Below are 22,604 nucleotides of genomic sequence, written 5' to 3' on the forward strand. Positions count from 1 at the left end.
GAACGAACTCACAAAGGGAAGGCTTGATGGGCGGCTGCTTCGACAGGGGTAAAAAAGATTTAAACCCCGGGCGAGGGGATGTTGGGTGGATGGGCCTGGAGGGAAAGTGGCTGGGCCTGGGCCCATCCAGGCCCGCCCGTGGCTACGCCCCTGCTGCACAGATGGAGACGATGAGGATGTCAAATCAGGCGGTTCGACCTCTGGAGATTGACAGCCTTGTACAATGATAGCAGATGATGAAGATGGCAAATCTGGGGGGTGACAACTTCTGCTTGATCTAGCTCAGGTGCCTGGGTCTCGCGCCTCAATGACTGATAAAACTGTATCAGCCTTGTCTGCTTGGCTTTCCTTCTCAAGTCCTTAAGTGTTTCACTGTAAGGCGCAAACACAGAGCTCCAGCATAGGATCACATTCCTCCAAGTCACTGAACATTATTTCCAGTGTCGACACCCACTCTGCTCAGAAGCGTAGCCAGGTTGACGGCGCGGGGGGAGCGAAAGCGGCACGAGAGCAGACCACCCAAACTCTCATCCACTCTCTCATTACCTCTTGCCTTGACTACTGCAACCTACTCCTCACCGGCCTCCCACTTAGCCATCTATCCCCCTTTCAGTCCATTCAGAACTCTGCCGCACGTCTTATCTTCCGCCTTAACCGATATACTACTACCATATCACCCCTCTCCTCAAGTCACTTCACTGGCTTACGATCAGATACCGAATACAGTTCAAGCTTCTCCTACTCACCTACAAATGCACTCGATGTGCAGGCCCTCCTTACCTTTCTACCCTCATCTCCCCTTACGTCCCTACCCGTAACCTCCACTCTCAAGACAAATCCCTCCTTTCAGTACCCTTACCACCACCGCCAACTCTAGGCTCCGCCCTTTCTGCCTCGCCTCACCCCATGCTTGGAACAAACTCCCTGAGCCCATACGCCGGGCACCCTCCCTACCCATCTTCAAATCATTGCTCAAAGCCCACCTCTTCAATGTTGCCTTCGGCACCTAATCACTACATCTCTTCTCAGGAAATCTCATCTACCCCAACTTGACATTTCGTCCTTTAGATTGTAAGCTCTTTTGAGCAGGGACCGTCCTTATTTGTTAACTTGTACAGCGCTGCGTAACCCTAGTAGCGCTCTAGAAATTCCCACTGCAGGCACAGGCAACTCCTTGTGACTCTGGGCAAGTCACTTAATCCTCCATTGCCCCGGGTACAAATAAGTACCTGTATATAATATGTAAGCCGCACTGAGCCTGCTATGAGTGGGAAAGCGCGGGGTACAAATATAAGAAAAAATAACTAAAAATAAAATCATCAGATTAGTTCCCAACTCCCACCAAAGCCAACCCTGCTCCCCTCCCTTGGATTTCCAGGGCACTGGGAGGCCTGTTGACGAACATGGAAAGTCTCTCAGACATTTTCTTTTGAAACTTAGCTTGCAGGCCCCTAGAAGTTACCTCCAAAAGTACAATGAATCCCTGACTAAAAGAGGTTAAAATCTTTCTACCCAGTAATTCAGCCGGAGGTGGTGTCTGAGCTACTCTTAAGTGCTGGGCTGAACTGACCCAGGCTAAATCCACTGTCCCCACTGAGCTCACAGTCTAAGTTATGTGGAGGGGCATAATCGAACGCGAACGCCTATGTGTAAGAATGTCCATCTCCGATAACAGGTCCTTGAAGGGGCAGGCCAAACTGTATTTTCGAAAAACATGGACGTCCATCTTTTGTTTCGAAAATACAGTTTGTACCAGGCAAATGCATTGGATTTGGGCATTTTTTGAGCTAGGCGTTTTTGTTTTTTAGCGATAATCAAAACCGAAGTGCCCCACCTCAAAAACGACCAAATCCAAGGCTTTGGGTCGTGGGAGGGGCCAGGATTCGTAGTGCACTGGTTCCCCTCACATGCCAGGACACCGACCGGGCACCCTAGGGGGCAATTTTAAAAATTAAAAAAACACATTAAAATACTTCCCAGGTGCATAGCTCCCTTCCCTTGGGTGCTGAGACCCCCAAATCCCCCCCAAAACCCCCTCCCCACAACTCTACACCATTACCATAGCATTTAATGGTGAAGGGGGGTACGTACATGTGGGTACAGGGGGTTTAGAGGGCTCCCATGTACCACCACAAGTGTAACAGGTAGGGGGGGATGGGCCTAGGTCCACCTGCCTGAAGTCCACTGCACCCACTAACAACTGCTCCAGGGACCTGAATACTGCTGTGATGGAGCTGGGTATGATATTTAAGGCTGGCATACAGGCTGGGAAAAAAGTTTTTAAAGTTCTTTTTTTTTTGGTGGGAGGGGGTTAGTGACCACTCTCTTAATATACAATCTGTTGCTTTCACTATGTCAATGAAGGCCCTTCTTACATTCACAGGCTCTGGTCCCATCTCTGTCACTCATGGTTGAAACTGTTCTGGCTTCTATGTTAATCCATTGGGATAGAAAGAAATAAACTTCATTTCTATAAAGGAAAGAAAGAAATCCTCATACTTTAATATTTCTGTAGCAGTGATTGGTTTGAACATGTTTAACACAAATCTGTACACACCAAACAAGTAAACACTGGGCCTTCAGGATTGGAAAAAAATGTAGTCCTTTCTTGTCACCAAGACCCTTTCTTGTCACTAAGACCCGACACGGGCCTGTTTCGGCATACAATTGCCTGCATCAGGGGTCAATAGAGTCCTATAGATCAGTTTATGGACTACTATTCCAGAGCTTTAAGTTAAGAAATCGTATTCTATGTCCCGTTTTGCAAACTGCTCTCCTCCGAGCAAAAGAACGCCGTCGGCATTAAAAATCGCCAAAATGTCGACGGCGTTCTTTTGCTCGGAGGAAAGCAGTTTGCAAAACGGGACATAGAATACGATTTCTTAACTTAAAGCTCTGGAATAGTAGTCCATAAGCTGATCTATAGGACTCTATTGACCCCTGATGCAGGCAATTGTATGCCGAAACACGGCCCGTGTCAGGTCTTGGTGACAAGAAAGGGTCTTGGTGACAATAAAGGACTACATTTTTTTCCAATCCTGAAGGCCCAGTGTTTACTTGTTTGGTGTGTTTGGGTATATTTGTATGCTGTATTCCCTCTTGTTTTGTGACTGTATGTAACACAAATCTGTAAAATCTTCCACCTGTCACAATCCTACCAGAGACTTGAGATTAAGGAAATATATCAGGAAAGAAGCTGGATTTTATGAAATCATAAGGAAGAGCAGCAGAGCTTCCCAGATTTATTTGTATTTTCTGATGATTGTATATAAGGCTTTGGTAACATAACTACAAATCGTCAAGCACAGAGAGAGACTCTGGGAATGTTAATCTTGAGTCCTGCTGTTTAATTCCAGGCTGGTACCTGGCGGATTCTCACAGGAAATTTAGAATGAGTCTTGAAGAAAGGTCGGAATTTTCCTGTGAAGGTGTCAGTAAAGGTGAAGAGATGAGATTTATTCTCTGCATCATAAAACGAGACCTTTCCTGCCTCACAGTCCAGCAGAATCCCCACTACCTGAGGGATCTCACTCAGAGGGAGCTGGGTCTCAGGGGAGGTGAGGGCACAGCATCTCTGTTCAACCAACAGCACCAGTGTCCAGAGTCCGGACAGCTGCATAGTCCAGAATCCTTCCCCAGGTGACAGTGGGATCTCCCCCTTCCTCCTCACAGAGTCTTTACACACTCCCAATACACAGAAAATATCACCCCCCACCTCCACCTCCACCTCCCAGTAATGTCTCCCTGAGGTGAAGCCCTCACTCCCCAGCACAAAGGGAGAAGTATCAAATCTCTGAGGAGTGTCCGGCACATTCTGTCCTGTGTTTCTCCATCTGACACTTTTCCCATTTTCAGATAGGATGAGACCAGGACCAGCAGTTTCAGGATCCAGAGTCACATTTACTGCAGAGAGGAGACACATTAATAAACATGAGCAAACACTTCTCATTAGCTTATCACATACCCACTGCTAACCCTCATTGGTTCCTCTCACACCCAGCTCTAACTTTCATTGGATGCTCATCCACCTACCTCTAACCCTCATTTGCTGGTTCTTCAGTCAATCACTTTTTCTATGACAGGACTCTGCTATTGTCTATAGATTGGACTCATCTTATTGGACATCAGCTTTTCAGTGTTCCCTATTAGAACGAGTCTATTCATACCAAGGAGGTTGGATAAAAACAGAACAAGGGATGAAGTCAAAACATTGAAGCCACCACCTCTCAGCCACCATCCCCGTACTCTCAAAACAAAGCATTTTTACTTAATCTCACTTATATTTTCAAATATTGTGGATTGTGCAGCATACAGATGTGCACAGAGGAAGTATAATTACAGAATAACCTTTTATAGGTAGAGTAATAATTTGTCATAAATTGTAATCACTGTGCCATTTGGAGGGGAAGGTTCTAGGGACACCCTAGAACTGCTGACAATTCGTGGTTAGCATGAACAAATGATTTAACTGGCCAGGAGCCATTTTTGGCCGGTTAAATTGCTTTGACTATCAACCCCTGAGCGATCTGAAATTAAAAAAAAAAAAAAGAGCTCTGACTAGGGTTACCATATGTCCGGATTTACCTGGACATGTCCTCTTTTTGAGGACATGTCCGGGCAACCGGGCGGGTTTTGCCAATCTGCCTGTTTGTCTGGATTTCTGGACAAACGGGCAGGCTGGCAGACGGGTGGGCCGTCCTATGCTAGCCTCCTGGCCCTCCCCTCCCCTTACTACTCTACTGCCCTGGTGGTCTAGTGACCTTTTCCGCCTTCGGCGCAGGAAAGATCCCCCTCTTTCCTGCCCGGAGTGCTGCCCTGCATCTTGTTGCTGAATCTCGGCGCCGATTCAAAATAGCCACTAAGAGTTGAAGCGACCTCGCAAGACTTCAACTCTCAGTGGCCATTTTGAATCAGCGTTGAGATTCAGCAACAGGATGCAGGGCAGCGCTCCGGGCAGCAAAGAGGGGGCTCTTTCCTGCCCCGAAGAGGTCACTAGATCAACAGGGCAGTAGAGTAAGGTAAGGGGGTGATGGGGAGGGGAGTGGAGGGGGGATGATGGGGTGCGTGATATGGGGGAGGGGAATATGTGAAAGGGGTGGAGTGAGGGTGTGAAAGGGGGTAGGGTGGGGCGTGGTGAGGCGGGGCATGTGTCCTCTTTTATGGGGGACCAAATATGGTAACCCTAGCTCTGACTACACAACACCAAAAAAGGTGCACCTCCCCACCCCACCCCCCAGGTCCAGTGTTCTTATCCCATTCCAGAAGAGACACAATCCATCCACCAGGTGTTTCTAAATTTCAGGATTTTCCAGAAGATGGAGGCTGAGACCAGTCTGTTGTTTACAAAATTTATTTTCCTTTAGATATGGATGTACAGTCCATTCTCGGCATTCGCGATGGCATGGTTCATGAAAAAGATCGCAAACCGCAAATTTGTGAATACCAAATAATGTACTTATGGGAAACTGGGGTTAGGTTCCAGCTATAACAATTTTTCCTCAGAACTTTGAAAAGAGAATGCATATCCATATAGAAAATACAGGGTTTGGGTCCTGCATTGTAGATTTCAACCTCTTCTTCCACCTCAGTCTCACTGCTTTTCTTCCTTCGAAGACCACTCCATCTGTCTATTCGCTCCTCTGCCTCTCCGAGTAGCAGTCATTTATCGACCACCTGATAAGTCCCTTTCTTCCTTTCTCACTGACTTTGACGCCTGGCTTTTCTTCTTTCTTGAACCTTCATCTCCTTTCCTCATTCTTGGGGATTTAAACATTCGTGCTAATGATCCCTCTGACTCTTATGCTTCTCAGTTTCTTGCTTTAACATCCTCTTTCAATCTTCAACTGTGCTCCACTGCCCCCACTCACCAGAATGGCCACTGTCTTGATCTTACCCTCTCCTCAAACTGCTCACTCTCCAGTTTCTGTGCCTCAACTCTTCCCCTCTCTGACCATCATCTGATAACTTTCATACTTAAACACCCTCCTCTCCAGTCCCGTCCATTAACCAATACATTTATTTATTTATTTTTGTTACCCCGCGCTTTCCCACTCATAGCAGGTTCAATGCGGCTTACATATTATATACAGGTACTTATTTGTACCTGGGGCAATGGAGGGTTAAGTGACTTGCCCAGAGTCACAAGGAGCTGCCTGTGCCTGCAATGGGAATCGAACCCAGTTCCCCAAGACCAAAGTCCACCACACTAACCACTAGGCCACTCCTCCAAAGTTCAAGTGGGGAATATAGCCATTAAAGAAAGTCTGTCTGTCTTTTTTTAAATGATGTTGTTGTGCTCTGTGCATTTATCTTTTTGGCTTTTTGGCCTTGGCTGACCTCCAGAATATTTCTACAGCCCTTACTTCAGGAGGATGAATTACTGAAAGAGATATTCCCATCCCCACCAGTGCTGGCCTTCCGACAGCCACCAAACTTCAAACACAAGCTGATCAGAAGTAAACTCCCTACACAGTCTGAAAAAGAAAAGGGCATGTTTCCCTGTAACACATCCAGCTGCAAGCTATGCCAGAACATTTCACAAGACCCCACAGTCATCCACAAGAGAAAAATATTCAACATAAAGGACTATTTTACATGCTCATCTTCCAATGTGGTATATATCATTCAGTGTAAAAAATGTAACGAAGGATGCTATATTGGAGAAACAGGCCTGATGCTCAAGACAAGATTCAACCTACACAGACATCACATGAAAATAGCCGGTGCCAGTCAAGCCCTCACCCCTGTGGGCGAACATTTTTCAAGACCAGAACACTGCACCAGTGATTTCACAGTAAGGATACTGAAAGGTAATTTTAAGACAATACAGAAACGTAAAACCTTTGAAATAAGAATGATTGAATATTTTAACACCCAACAGACAGGACTGAATAAGGACCTGGGTTTCCTAACCCATTATAAACCATAAAGTTGTATTTCTCTGTTTATTTCTCTGTTAATTATCCTCCTCTCACCTACCAACACCCAACCTGTTAGAATATCAATGAAATGCTTTGATGTCCCCATGCATACCCCCACCCTCCCACCCTGTCAGACTGTCAAAGTAATGCTTTGATGTTTCTCTCATATATACTATCTGCTACCACATTTGCTTATTTCCAATCTGACGAAGAAGGGCAACCTTCGAAAGCTAATCAAGAAATGTATTAAGTTATGTCCAATGAAAAAGGTATCATCTTATTTTCTTTTCCATGTTTTATTTTGTTTGATTTCTATTGATAACCTACATGTAGCTTGCAACTCACCCCCTGGATGCTTGGTGGCCATTTCCTGAAGCAAACTATACTGTATCATTCAGATGTCTTAATCTGGTCATTAGATTAAATGTGTTTATTCCATTTTGCAAGCAGTTTTTGGAGGCAATGATAAAAAGCCATTTACTATATCCCTCTTGGCCGCTCTAGGACACTTGGGGCAGGATGCATCAACCAAACGTAAAAGAATCTAAAACGTAAAAGTCATTAACGAATTTGAAAAAACGAAGAATGCATCAAAAATCAAGTCGCACATGTTCGGTGCAGTATTGTAAAAGTAGAATGCATTAAACTGCGCTTACTAAAGTCTCCAATGACCTATTACTGGCTAAATCCAGAGGTCAATATTCCATCCTCATTCTTCTTGATCTTTCCGCTGCTTTTGACACTGTCGATCACAGCATACTTCTCGATACCCTGTCCTCACTTGGATTCCAGGGCTCTGTCCTTTCCTGGTTCTCTTCCTACCTCTCCCTCCGCACCTTTAGTGTTCACTCTGGTGGATCCTCTCCTACTTCTATCCCTCTGCCTGTCGGCGTACCTCAGGGTTCTGTTCTTGGTCCCCTCCTCTTTTCTATCTACACTTCTTCCCTTGGTTCATTAATCTCATCCCATGGCTTTTCCTACCATCTCTATGCTGATGACTCCCAAATCTACCTTTCTACTCCTGATATCTCACCTTGCATCCAAACCAAAGTTTCAGCGTGCTTGTCTGACATTGCTGTCTGGATGTCTCAACGCCACCTGAAATTAAATATGACCAAAACCGAGCTTCTCATTTTCCCCCCCAAACCCACCTCCCCGCTCCCCCTGTTTTCTATTTCTGTTGATGGCTCTCTCATTCTCCCTGTCTCCTCAGCTCGAAACCTTGGGGTCATCTTTGACTCTTCTCTCTCCTTCTCTGCTCATATCCAGCAGATTGCCAAGACCTGTCGTTTCTTTCTTTACAACATCCGTAAAATCCGCCCCTTTCTTTCCGAGCACTCTACCAAAACCCTCATCCACACCCTTGTCACCTCTCGTTTAGACTACTGCAATCTGCTTTTTGCTGGCCTCCCACTTAGTTACCTCTCCCCTCTCCAGTCAGTTCAAAACTCTGCTGCCCGTCTCATCTTCCGCCAGGGTCACTTTACTCATACTACCCCTCTCCTCAAGACCCTTCACTGGCTCCCTATCCGTTTTCGCATCCTGTTCAAACTTCTTCTACTAACCTATAAATGTACTCACTCTGCTGCTCCCCAGTATCTCTCCACACTCGTCCTTCCCTACACTCCTTCCCGTGCACTCCGCTCCATGGATAAATCCTTCTTATCTGTTCCCTTCTCCACTACTGCCAACTCCAGACTTCGCGCCTTCTGTCTCGCTGCACCCTACGCCTGGAATAAACTTCCTGAGCCCCTATGTCTTGCCCCATCCTTGGCCACCTTTAAATCTAGACTGAAAGCCCACCTCTTTAACATTGCTTTTGACTCGTAACCACTTGTAACCACTCGCCTCCACCTACCCTCCTCTCTTCCTTCCCGTTCACATTAATTGATTTGATTTGCTTACTTTATTTATTTTTTGTCTATTAGATTGTAAGCTCTTTGAGCAGGGACTGTCTTTCTTCTATGTTTGTGCAGCACTGCGTATGCCTTGTAGCGCTAAAGAAATGCTAAATAGTAGTAGTAGTAGTAGTGGTGTAATCCCCGTTGGTAATCGGCCCCTAAAGCATGCGCAGAGCAGCCAAGCGTTATGCTGGCTGCTCTGCGCATGCCACAAACGTCAAAACAACAACAACAAAAAAACCCAACAGAAACACGTTGCATTGAAACCCCAAGGGCGATGAGAAGCTGTTCCTGACAAACTGAATGGTTGGTTATGCTAAGTTCAGTCCGGGAACCTGCAGGAAAGTATGAAAGAAATACCTCATCTGTCTTCTGTTGTGAAGGCTATGAGACTCGTGTGAGAGTGTTTAGAATTGTGCACGGAAGGATTAAAAAAAGGATCAGGAGGGGGCAAAGGTGCTCATCAGGAGCATCCTTTATGGACGGCCTTGCCCCCCCCCCCCCCCCCGCCCTGCCCGAGGTCGCCGCTTCTCCCCGCTTCCCCCTGCATTAAATAAAACATCAAAACAAAAATCAAAACTTTAGCAGCCCCGGCCCCCCTCCCTTCCTCTCTCTCTTTCTCCCACAGCTCCGCCTCATGCCATCCTCCGCCCCCGTGCCCCGCCCCCACCGCCCCGTCTGACGTAAGTAACCAGAAGGGGGCGGGCCCAGGAGGAAAGGAGAGACACAAAGATGCAGCGAAGAGGCATCAGCTGTTCTTGCCTGTGCAGCGCCTTCACACAGAGGTGAGAGGCGCTGCGCAGGCCCGGTAAGGTGGAGGGGGGCCCAGTGGAGGAGGGAGCGGTGGCAACGACCTCGGGGGGGGGGGCGGGGCACGGGGGCAGAGGATGGCGGGAGGCAGAGCTGTGGGAGAAAGAGAGAGAGGAAGGGAGGGGGGCTGGGGCTGCTAAAGTTTTAATTCTTTATTTAATGCAGGGGGAAGCGGGAAGCAGCGGCGACCTCGGGTGGGGTGGGGGGGCAAGGCTGTCCATAAAGGACGCTCCTGACTACCACCTTTGCCCCCTCCTGATCCTTTTTTTCCACTTTTTTTTATATGCAGGGGGAGCGGGGAGCAGCGGGGACCTCGGGCGTCAATAAAGGACGCTTCTGATGCCCGTTTTTGCCCCCTTCCGCAATTTGTTTTCTGGTTTTTACGTTTAACTTTTTAGCTGGACAGCCCCAACGAGAGGTACAGACCTCTCGTTAGCTTTCCGGTAGTTTTCCAGCGTTAGGGCAAGCGGAAAACTTTAGTGCATCTCATTTCTATACGGTTTCTACACGAATTGCTCATCTGCATTCCGTTTTCAATAGCTGCTAGCGTCGTCGGAAAATGGCCTTTAATGCATGCCACGGTTAAAAATTTGTTTGTTAAAGGGTCGTTTTTGTTTAGAGCATCTGGGCCTCGGTGACTGTTTCCAGAAGCACACTGTACTGTATTATTTGGAAAAATGTCCTGGGACTTCCATAGACTGCTGAGTGGGAGTCATTCACTCCCTTGTGGAAGTTTCGGCGATGACCTGAGAAAACGGGAGTCTCCCAATGAATGTGGGAAACTTGCCAGGTCTGAACCAGAGGGATCACTCCCTGCCCCTGATCAGGGGAAAAACACATTTAGGGGCATAATTGAACAGGGACGACCATCTCTAAGCGCGCCCATTTCTAAGGACAACACCACGAAGGGGCGGGGCAACCCGTATTATTGAAACGAGATGGGCGTCCATCTTTCGTTTCATAAATACTGTCAGGGACACTCAAATCTCCACATTTAGGTCAACCTTAGAGATGGTCGACCTAAATGTTCAGATCGCCGACCTCAGAGATGGGCGTCCTCGGTTTTCGGCGATAATGGAAACCGAGGACGCCCGTCTCAAAAACGACCAAATCCAAGGCATTTGGTCGTGGGAGGAGCCAGCATTCGTAGTGCACTGGTCCCCCTCACATGCCAGGACACCAACCGGGCACCCTAGGGGGCACTGCAGTGGACTTCACAAATTGCTCCCAGGTGCATAGCTCCCTTACTTTGTATGTTGAGCCCCCCCCAAAACCCACTCCCCACAACTATAAACCACTACCATAACCCTAAGGGGTGAAGGGGGGCACCTACATTTGGGTACAGTGGGTTTGTGGTGGGTTTTGGAGGGCTCACAAGTGTAACAGGTAGGGGGGGATGGGCCTGGGTCCGCCTGGCTGAAGTGCACTGCACCCACTACAACTGCTTCAGGGACCTGCATATTGCTGCGATGGACCTGAGTATGACATTTGAGGCTAGCATAGAGGCAGGCACAAAATATTTTTAAAGTTGTTTTTTGAGGGTGGGAGGGGGTTAGTAACCATTGGGGGAGTAAGGGGAGGTCATCCCCGATTCCCTCCGGTGGTCATCTGGTCAGTTCGGGCACCTTTTTGAGGCTTGGTCGTGAAAAAAAGGACCAAGTAAAGTCGGCCAAATGCTCATCAGGGATGCCCTTCTTTTATTCATTATCGGCCGAGGACGCCCATGTGTTAACCACGCCCCTGTCCCGCCACCGGGAACTTTGGTCGTCCCCGCGATGGAAAGCAGTTGGGGACGCCCAAAATTGGCTTTCGATTATGTCGATTTGGGCGACCCTGAGAGACGCCCATCTCCCGATTTGTGTCGAAAGATGGGCGCCCTTCTCTTTCGCAAATAAGCCTGATAGTCTTCTCTATCACAGGGGTGAAAAGGATCCCTAACACTGGCTGTAGGTGTCTGTATAGCGGGATCACAGTCAAAGGACACATTATTGGATTTGATTGTCTGCTATAATTAGTTATATATCAGATTCAGTTACCTGCGTATCTGCCACATTCCATCCACCAATCTGTATGAAAATAAAGATGAACAATGATCAGATCTCTGAGAAGAGAAATAAGTACAATGATAAAAAAATATATTAGGGGTGGACAATGAATAAAAATTTTAATTGTGATTAATCGTGTGATTGAAAATTTTAGTCATGCAATTTAGCACGTTTAATGACAGCATGCATTTTGGCCATTAAAGAATAATGTTTCAAACAGCCTTCACCCAGTTTTTCTCGTGCCCCCTTCCCCAGCTTCTCCCCCAGTGTCTCTCATGGCATTAGGGCATCATGCCCTAATGCCCAGCCTTCATTTTCTCTTCCCTACAACCCACATTTACTTGTACAGTAGGGTTTGTGCTCAGTGTTGCCTCAAACTCCTTGTCTTCCCCTGCAGAGTGATCGGGCTCTGCAGATACTTGAGTCACTCAGTGCAGGAAGTTGGGGAAGTCTCGCGGTTTCAAGTCTCACGAGACCTTCCCCAACTTCCTGTACAATGCAGCTCAAGTATCTGAAGAGCCTATCCGTGCAGGGGGAGAGCAGTTTGAGGGAGCTCCGAGGAAGGAGAATAAATCCAGAGCCCTGCTGTAGAGGTAAGCGTGGGTGAGGGGTGGGTCAGCATTAAAAAAAACCCAGGTAGCATCAAACAGCATGGTATGCATTAAAATATTAATGCATTAATAGCGTTATTAATGTGTTAATTGCCCACCCCTAAAATATATATGTTTCTAACTGAATAAAACTTACCAAATCCTGCAGGATGTGATTTTATTTTGTAAAAAAAATAAAGAGAGAGAAAGAGAGAAATGTTAGAGATTTTGAATTATCAAAATGTCCTTCAATGATCTTATAATTACATTCATACATAAGAACTGCCATCCAGGGAAAGACTGAAGGTCCTTCAAGCCCAGTATCCTGTTTCCAATAGTGGTGAATCCAGGTCACAAGTATCTGGCAAAATCCCAAAAGAGTAAAACACATTTTCTGCCGCTTATTCCAGGAATAAGTTTATGACATAGTAAACACATAACTTCCAGGGTGCAATGCAACAAAATCAAATAAGCTTTGCCTTATCACCCATTCCTTCTTCAGGTGATACTCAAATAGGAGTGACAATCGACAATGCAAGGTCATTGTTGCTTTGGACAGAACTGATGGTACAACTGTTATAAAGTAAGACCGTGACATTACTCAGCCCATATTCAGCCCACAGTCAGCATTTTCTAAGTTTAAATCATTTTTTATTAATTTTAATGCAAAATCCACAAAAATATATGAATCCAACCATATAAACAAAAACCATATTCCCACCCCAAACCATTCCCTTTTTCACTCCCCCCCCCCCCACCTTTAAGTAACCATAATAATGAGAAAAAGACTGTAAAATTAGTGTGATATTGACTGATAAAATGCTAGTTTTTTGTATTTGTCTGGACTGATAAAGAATCCTGGTGGTTTGTGTATTGGGTCTGTGAGTGCTTTCTGGGAACTGTGGTACCACTGGGACTGTGGCCCAAGTAACCTAGAAATCACTGGGGACAACTTGAGAGCGGGAGACTTGCCCAGAGGCAGTTATGACCCAGTCTGTGGGAGGAGGGTGCTAGTGTAAAGCACAAGCAGCAGGTGCAGGCAGACCTGAGCTTTGTTGGGGATAGACCCTTTAAGTTGCTCCAGGATAACCCCGGATGGGTGGCTAAGTGTTTCATGACAACCCTTTGTCTTTGAATTTGGTTATATGTTACTTTAGTGCATCAGTATGATTCTGGGCATAGTGGCTTAGATTTATGCTTTATTTGTAATATCTCTGTCAATTCCATCTGATGCACTATTTGTCTTATTTGAAGCACCATTTCCGTTTAGATGTGTAACCAGCCCTATGCATTATTTAGTATTTAGTATTGTTTGGTCCAATTTAGATATTTGATGCTTTTTTTTTCCCCAGTATCATAGGAATAGTGGGTCCTTTTTGCTGTTTTTTTCAAGGCCTAAATGTTTTCCAAGATTGTTGCGAACATCAACCACTGTACAAGTATTCCGTATTATAATCTGCAAAATAGCCCCTGATGCAGCCCTGCTGGGTGAAACACGGCCTGTGTCAGGCAATACTTTGATATATGGTACTATTAATAAAGTTTTTAATATCTATTACTGATCTGCTGTTCTTTGTCTCTTTCACAATCTGTTTTATGTATATATTCACAGACAAACAGAGTTAGTGTAAGTGTATCATCCAACAGGCATGTTGTATTGCCATCTGATGCATCCTTTAATATAACACCCTCATCCTCCCCGTCACATCTGCCTGCAACCTCGGAGTCATCTTCGACTCCTCTCTCTCCTTCTCTGCGCATATCCAGCAGATAGCCAAGACCTGTCGCTTCTTTCTCTAAAACATCAGCAAAATTCGCCCTTTCCTCTCTGAGCACACCACTCAAACTCTCATCCACTCTCTCATTACCTCTCACCTTGACTACTGCAACTTACTCCTCACTGGCCTCCCACTTAACCATCTATCCCCCCTTCAATCCGTTCAGAACTCTGCTGCACGTCTTATCTTCCGCCTGGACTGATATACTCATATCACCCCTCTCCTCAAGTCACTTCACTGGCTTCCGATCAGGTACCGTGTACAATTCAAGCTTCTCCTACTAACCTACAAATGCACTCGATCTGCAGCCCCTCATTACCTCTCTACCCTCATCTCCCCTTACGCTCCTACCCGAAACCTCCGCTCACAGGACAAATCCCTCCTCTCAGTACCCTTCTCCACCACCGCCAATTCCAGGCTCCGCCCGTTCTGCCTCGCCTCACCCTATGCCTGGAATAAACTTCCTGGGCCCATACGCCAAGCCCCCTCCCTGCCCATCTTCAAATCCCTGCTCAAAACCCACCTCTTCAATATCGCCTTCGGCACCTAACCAGCTTACCTCTATTCAAGAAATCTAGACTGCCCCAATTTGACTGACTGCACATGTTGTCTTTTAGATTGTAAGCTCCTTTGAGCAGGGACTGTCCTTCTTTGTTAATTGTACAGCGCTGCGTAATCCTAGTAGCGCTTTAGAAATGTTAAGTAGTAGTAGTAGTATTACATATAGCAGTGATTTAACCAGAGCTGAGATTGTGATGTCATAATGCCTCATTCCACCAATGCCTAAGAGCCAACCTCATCAGTGATGTCACAATGGCTCGATTGTCCTATACTTGGCCCACTTCCCCCCTTAGTGTGAAGAGTTTCAGTCTCTGGTATCCAGAGCTGAGATTGTGATGTCATAATGCCTCATTCCACCAATGCCTAAGAGCCAACCTCATCAGTGATGTCACAATGGCTTGATTGTCCTATATTTGTCTCACTCTTATCTATTAGATTGTAAGCTCTTTGAGCAGGGACTGTCTCTCTTTGTTAAATTGTACAGCGCCGCGTAACCCTAGTAGCGCTCTAGAAATGTTAAGTAGTAGTAGTAGTATTACATGTGCCACTTGTTCTGTATTAACAGTTCTCCATAAATGTTTCTTTGCGTTTAATTATTGGTGGGAGAGTATGTGTTGTTTGAGATCTTCTAGTTCGTTGTCTAATTTTGGTTGTACCATTTGCAAGTGGTGTTCGATTTGGTTTTCATTAAATTATTGGTCCAGCTGTTTCATATTGATGTTTATGTTGGTTGTCCTTATGAGTTTTTTTCAATCCTCTTTCATAATTTGCATTATTTATAAGACAGTGAGGGGCATAATCGAATGCGAACGCCTATGTGTAAGAACGTTCATCTCCGATAAAGGGGCTGTGAAGGGGCGGCCCAAACCATATTTTCGAAAAATATGAACGTCCATCTTTTTTTTTTTCGAAAATACGGTTTGTACCAGGCCAATGCATTGGATTTGGGCGTTTCTTTGAGCTGGGCATTTTTGTTTTTTAGCGATAATCGAAACCAAAGCGCCCCAGCTCAAAAACGAACAAATCCAAGGCTTTGAGTCGTGGGAGGGGCCAGGATTCGTAGTGCACTGGTCCCCCTCACATGCCAGGACACCAACCGGGCACCCTAGGGGGCACTTTTAAAAAGTAAAAAAAACCACATTAAACTACCTCCCAGGTGCATAGCTCCCTTCCCTTGGGTGCTAAGACCCCCAAATATCCCCCAAAACCCTCTCCCCACAACTCTACACCATTACCATAGCACTTAATGGTGAAGGGGGGCATCTACAAGTGGGTACAGTGGGTTTTGGGGGGGTTGAGAGGGCTCCCATTTACCACCACAAGTTTAACAGGTAGGGGGGGATGGGCCTGGGTCCACCTGCCTGAAGTCCACTGCACCCACTAACAACTGCTAAAGGCCAGGGACCTGCTTACTGCTGTGATGGAGCTGGGGATGACATTTGAGGCTGGCATACAGGCTGGCAAAAAAAGTGTTTAAAGTTCTTTTTTTTTGGTGGGAGGGGGTTAGTGACCTCTGGGGGAGTCAGGGGAGGTCATCCCCGATTCCTTCCGGTGGTCATCTGGTCATTTAGGGCACTTTGTTGGCACCTGTTCGTGAAAAAAACGGGTCCAACAAAAGTGGCCTAAATTCTCGCTAAAAATGCCTTTATTTTTTCGATTATCGGCTGAGCGCGCGCATCTCTGCTCGGCCGGTGACCACGCCCCAGTCCCGCCTTCACTACGCCTCCGACACGCCCCCATCAACTGTATTCATTCCCGCGATGGAGTGCAGTTAAAAACGCCCAGAATCGGCTTTCGATTACACCGATTTAGGCGCAAGCGAGAGAAAAACGTCCATGTCCCGATTTAGGTTGGAATATAGGCGTTTTTCTCTTTCGATTATAAGGTGGAGTGTGGTCTTGTATTCAATTATTAATTTGTTTCATAGCACCAAGATTTCTTCATACTCTTTGTTTACATTGGTCTCTTTAAAGGTTTGACGGCTTCTTTTCAGTTTTCACACTTGAATTACTCTGGTGCATTAGTCACTCTTTATCACTGATTTTCAACATTCACCGTAACGATATGATTTTCAAGTTAGCTTATTTTAATTCAGCTTGTTTTAAACATTCACCTTTAGTACTGATAATGGATCGATATTGCTAATTTGTGGTATTGTAGATGTGAAACACTAGCACGCTTATTTTCGAAAGAGAAGGACGCCCATCTTTCGACACAATTCAGAAGATGGGCATCCTTCTCACAGGGTCGCCCAAATCAGCATAATCGAAAGCTGATTTTGGGCGTCCCCAACTGCTTTCCGTCGTGGGGACAACCAAAGTCCGCGGGCGCATGTCGGAGGCGTAGCAAAGGCTGGATTTGGCTGTGCCTAACACATGGACGTCCTTGACTCATAATGGTCCTGTTTTTCTTACTACTAAGGCACAAAGAGGTGCCCGAACTGACCAGATGATCACCGGAGAGAATCGGGGATGACCTCCCCTTACTCCCCCAGTGGTCACTAACCCCCTCCCACCCTCAAAAAAAGAACTTTAAAAACTTTTTTTGCCAGCCTCTATGCCAGCCTCAAATGTCATACTCAGGTCCATTGCAGCAGTATGCAGGTCCCTGGAGCAGTTTTAGTGGGTGCAGTGCACTTCAGGCAGGCGGACCCAGGCCCATCCCCCCCTACCTGTTACACTTGTGGTGGTAAATGTGAGCCCTTCAAAACCCACCCGAGACCCACTGTACCCACATGTAGGTGCCCCCCTTCACACCTTAGGGCTATCGTAGTGGTGTACAATTGTGAGTAGTGGGGTTTGGGGGGCCCAACACACAAGGTAAGGGAGCTATGCACTTGGGACCAATTTGTGAAGTCCACTGCAGTGCCCCCTAGGGTGCCCGGTTGGTGTCCTGGCATGTCAGGGGGACCAGTGCACTAAGAATGCTGGCCCTTCCCTCAACCAAAGGGCTTGGATTTGGTCATTTTTGAGATGGGCGTCCTCGGTTTCCATTATCGGCCAAAAACCAAGGTCGCCCATCTCTTAGGTCGGCAAACTCACCATTTAGGTCGACCATCTCTAAGGTCGACCTAAATAGTGAGATTTGGGCATCCCCGACCGTATTATCGAAACGAAAGATGGACGCCCATCTCGTTTCGATAATACGGGTTGCCCCGCCACTTCACGGGGATGCCCTCGGAGATGGGCGCCCTTAAAGATGGGCGTCCCGTTCGATTATGCCCCTCCATGCCTCTTTCAGTAGGTTCTTCCGAAATCCACATTAAAAAAAAAAATTTTAATAGTTTTTGTACAACAATTTTCATTTAGGTTTATATTTTATTGATGCAATATATACTGTTTTCCTTTCATCTCTTGCCTGTACACAAAATGTCATTAAGTTCATGAGACAATTCACTTGTATTATTCTTTTTATTTTTATGTTTATTTTAATAAACTCCTGATGCAGGCCAAGTCGGCCGAAACACAGCTATGTCGAATCTCATTCATCTTTTAATAAACAGTTTTATCATCTGGAGCGCCGTTCACTTATTTTTGAGTCATCTTCACTATTTTGCTATATATGGGCTGAACAGTGGAACACTGTAGTTTCCTGGAGACTGAACAATGTAACATTGAGGGGCATAATCGAACAATGCCGGCCATCTCTATGGGCGGCTATGTCCGGGGCCAGCTCCGTAAGTGGGCGGAGCCAACCGTATTTTCGAAAAAGATGGCCGGCCATCTTTTTCTTCGCTAATACGGTTGGGCCCGGCCAAATGTCAGAGCTGGCCGGGTTTGAGATGGCCGGCATCGGTTTTTGCAGTGATCTCAAACCCTGCCAAATCCAAGGCATTTGGTTGTGGGAGGAGCCAGCATTTGTAGTGCACTGGCCCCCCTCACATGTCAGGACACCAACCGGGCACCCTAGGGGGCACTTCTAAAAATAAAATAATAAATAGAAATAGTTCCCAGGTGCATAGCTCCCTTACCTTGGGGACTGAGCCCTCCAAATCCACCCCAAAACCCACTCCCCACAACTCTACACTATTATCATAGCCCTAAGGGGTGAAGGGGGCACCTATATGTGGGGTACAGTGGGTTTGGGGGGGGGGGGTTGAAGGGCTCCCATTTACCACCACAAGTGTAACAGGTAGGGGGGGATGGGCCTGGGTCCACCTGCCCGAAGTGCACCGCACCCATTAAAAACTGCTCCAGGGACTTGCATACTGCTGTCAGGGAGCTGGATATGACATTTGAGGCTGGCAAAAAAGTTATTTTTTTGGGTGGGAGGGGGTTGGTGACCACTGGGGGAGTAAGGGGAGGTGATCTCTGATTCCCTCCGGTGGTCATTTGGGGCTCCTTTTTGAAGCTTGGTCATGGAAAAAAAGGGACCAAGTAAGGCCGGCGAAATGCTCGTCAAGCCTGGCTTTTTTTTTCCATTATTGGGCAAAGTTGGCCATCTTGTGAGCATGCCACTGTCCCGCCCCCGTCCTGCTTTCACTACTCTGTGGACACGCCCCCTTGATGTTTCGCCGGCTCCGAGACGGAAAGCAGTTCAATCCGGCCAAAATCGGCTTTCGATTATACCGATTTGGCCGGTTTCAGGAGATCGCCGGCCATCTCCCGATTTGTGTCGGAAGATGGCCGGCGATCACTTTTGAAAATGAGCTGGATTGTGTCCTACTGTGAAGTGAACAATGTAACACTATAATTTACTACGGGGTGAACAATGTAACACTGCATTTTACTGCGGTGTCTGTTTCTCAGATTCATACTTTTATTTCTACACATTTTTATTGGAATCATCCAGAGCATTTGATGCTATGGTCCACCTTGGTGGTCAGCGCTCAAGAAAAAGATCTGGGTGTCGTCGTAGTTAATACACTGAAATCTTCAGCTCAGTGTGCAGCGGCAGCCCAAAAAGCAAACAGGATGCTAGGAATCATTAGGAAAGGGATGGTGAGTAAGACTGAAAATACTATGATGCCTTTGTATCGCTCCATGGTGCATCCGCACTTTGAGTACTGCATTCAGTTCTGATCGCCGTATCTCAAAAAAGATATAGCGGAATTAGAAAAGGTTCAAAGAAGAGCAACTAAAATGATAAAGGGAATGGAACTCCTCTCGTATGAGGAAAGGCTAAAGAGGTTAGGGCTCTTCAGCTTGGAAAAGAGATGGCTGAGGGGCAGGGCCGGTCCTAGGGTTTCTGGTGCCCCCCTGCAGACCCCCCCCCCCCCCCCCCGCATCTCCTTTCTCTTTTCTCCCACCTTGCCCCTGTCCAGCGATTCTCCTTCATCCCCATCTCCCTCCCATTTATGGCCACCTGCCCGCCCTCTTCTGCCCCCCAACACCCCCCTTTTTCTTCCCTGCGTGGTTTAAATCTTTTTAAATTTACCTCCGTCCCAGCAGCCATGTCATTTGAAAGCCCTGCCCCGTCTCTAGCCTTCCCTTCCTTTGTCAGTTTGTTCCATCAGAGTCCCGCCCTCGAGGAAATGACATCAGAAGGCGGGACTCTGCGGAACAAACTCATGAAGGGAGGGAAGGCTAGAGAAGGGGCAGGGCTTTCAAATGACGCGGCTGCTGGGACGGAGGTAAATTAAAAAGATTTAAAGCCCCAAGGGCGGTGCGGTATGGCAGCGCAGCGCCACAGCGGCGCCCTTGAAGGCAGGTGCCCCCCTGCGGTGCTTACCCCGCTTACTGGGTTTGACCGGCCCTGCTGAGGGGAGATATGATTGAGGTCTACAAAATTCTGAGTGGTGTAGAACAAGTAGAAGTAAATCGATTTCTTTTACTCATTCCAAAAGTAGAAAGACTAGGGGGCACTCTAAGTAACATGGAAATACTTTTAAAACAAATAAGAGGAAATAATTTTTCACTCAACGAATAGTTAAGCTCTGGAACTCGTTGCCAGAGGAGGTGGTGACAGCAGTTAGAGTATCTGGGTTTAAAAAAGGTTTGGACAAATTCCTGGAGGAAAAGTCCATAGTCAGCTATTGAGACAGACATGGGAAGCAACTGCTTGCCCTGGGATTTGTAGTATGGATTGTTGCCACGATTTGGGTTTCTGCCAGATACTTGCAACCTGGCTTGGCCACTGTTTGGAAAACAGGAAACTGGGCTAGATGGACCACTGGTCTGAGCCAGTATGGCTACTCATATGTTCTTATGACAAACCAAATTAAAAATACATCAATTCCTCACCTTCAAATTTTCTAATCCATTTCTTCAGCTGCTGAGGGAAGCTCAATTGGAAACCCAGTTTCATATCAGTAGAAACAGCCTCTGGTACTGGAAACGTCATTTTCTGACACCTATGTGTTAGAGAATGATGGTGATTATTCTGAGAGATGTTCACTACCAGGGGACAGAGATGTGAACAGTGGAAGGAATGAAATATACCATGAGCAATCAGTTTTCTGTGATTATGGGACTCATTTTTGAAACAGGAAAACATTCAAAAAGTGGCATTTGGACATTTTCCTTGCCAAAATGCCCAAATCACTATTTTTGAAACCCATTGTTAAAGATTTTGCTATGCAGTTCACCGGCATTACATTCAAATCACAAGGGGGTGTGTTAGGGGCAGGATTTGGGCATTCCTAACACTCGGATGCTTTTCTGCCATAATGAAAAAAACCAAAAATGTCCTGGGCTACAATTTAGATGTTTGGGTCTAGATTTGTTTTAGTTACATTAGTACCCCGTGCTTTCCCACTCATGACAGGCTCAATGCTGCTTACATATACAGGTACTTATTTGTACCTTGGGCAATGGAGGGTTAAGTGACTTGCCCAGAGTCACAAGGAGCTGTGCCTGAAGTGGGAATTGAACTCAGTTCCTCAAGACCAGAGACCACCACCCTAACCACTAGGCCACTCCTCCACTATCACAGCTAAGTCACAAAAAGGTGCCTTAAATGACCAAATGACTACTGGCGGGATTAAGGCATGACCCCCATATCTCACTCTATCTGTTACACTTGTGGTGGAAAGTGTCAGCCCTCCAAACTGTGCCAAAAGCTACATATAGGTGACACCTGGAGCTATAAGGGCTATTGTAGTTGTGAACAGTAGTTTTTTGGTGGGTTTTGGAAGACTACTATATGAGATAATGGGGCAGCGGTAAGATGTTTACCTGGGACTTCCTAGGGTGCCCCACTGTCTTAATTTTGTGCGTTTTTCACTTAGATGTTTTAGATTTATAGAATCTAGATCTAAATGTCATCTACCAGTTGGATTCTGTTTCCCAGTCATGTAAGGTCCTCTTGCAATTTTTCACATTCCTCTTGTGTTTTAAGAACTTACAATAACATTATGTCCTCAGCAAATTTAATCACCCCACTCATTAGTCCCATTTCTAAATAAGTAGGGGTCCCAGCACAGACCCTGAAGAACCCCATTAATTACTCTTCTCCATTTAACCCTACTTTGTTTTCTATCTTTTAACCAGTTCTTAACCCACAATCTTTATTTATTTAGATTTTGCTCCCACCTTTTTCAGGTAGTAGCTCAAGGTGTGTTACATTCAGGTACATTGGACATTTCTCTGTGCCTGGAAGGCTCACAATCTAGGTTTGTACCTAAGACAATTTAGAGTTAAGTAACTTGCCCAAGATCACAAGGAGCAACAGTGGGATTTGAACTGGCCACCTCTGGATTGCAAGACTAGTGCTCTAACCACTAGGCCACCCCTCCACTCCATGATAGGACATTGTCTTCTATCCCATGACTTTTTAGTTTCCTCAAGAGATATTCAAGGGGTACTGGGGTACTTTACAAAATGTCTTCTGAAAATCCAGATAAACAATATTGACTGGCTCCCCATTATCCACATGTTTATTAACCCTTCATAGAAATATAAACACATTTTTATAGAATTACTCTGTTACAGACGGTGTCAGAGCTGAGACCATCACCAGCACCTCCTTCTGCACTAGGGGCAGCACCACTGGCAGGATAGAGGTGGAAAGGAGATTCACAGAGTGAAGTTTGGTGGGGAATGAAGAGAGGATTAATGGA

At 46.3% G+C, this 22,604-nt stretch overlaps 2 protein-coding genes across 6 annotated transcripts in view; one reads left to right on the plus strand and one right to left on the minus strand.

Annotated features, from left to right (window-relative positions):
- LOC115468205 (E3 ubiquitin-protein ligase TRIM39-like) overlaps positions 1–22,604 on the plus strand; it is a 1,720,076-nt gene that overhangs the window by 1,175,182 nt on the left and 522,290 nt on the right. The window lies entirely within an intron of this gene.
- LOC115468285 (E3 ubiquitin-protein ligase TRIM39-like) overlaps positions 1–22,604 on the minus strand; it is a 179,342-nt gene that overhangs the window by 135,760 nt on the left and 20,978 nt on the right. The window contains exons 5-8 of one of the 5 annotated variants that reach the window (XM_030199887.1): positions 20,788–20,897; positions 12,424–12,429; positions 11,668–11,697; positions 3,259–3,903 (exon numbers count right to left, since the gene is read on the minus strand). The exons of 1 other annotated variant lie outside the window; for it this stretch is intronic. In XM_030199887.1, the coding sequence (XP_030055747.1) occupies positions 3,347–3,903; positions 11,668–11,697; positions 12,424–12,429; positions 20,788–20,897 (703 nt within the window). In that variant the 3' untranslated portion in view covers positions 3,259–3,346. Of the gene's footprint in view, positions 1–3,258; positions 3,904–11,667; positions 11,698–12,423; positions 12,430–20,787; positions 20,898–22,604 lie in introns of those variants that run through there. 3 more of the 5 variants (XM_030199890.1, XM_030199891.1, XM_030199892.1) reach the window with 3 other exon arrangements.

The sequence above is a fragment of the Microcaecilia unicolor genome, chromosome 4 (genome assembly GCF_901765095.1).
Source record: "Microcaecilia unicolor chromosome 4, aMicUni1.1, whole genome shotgun sequence".
In the NCBI taxonomy this organism is placed as follows: domain Eukaryota; kingdom Metazoa; phylum Chordata; class Amphibia; order Gymnophiona; family Siphonopidae; genus Microcaecilia; species Microcaecilia unicolor.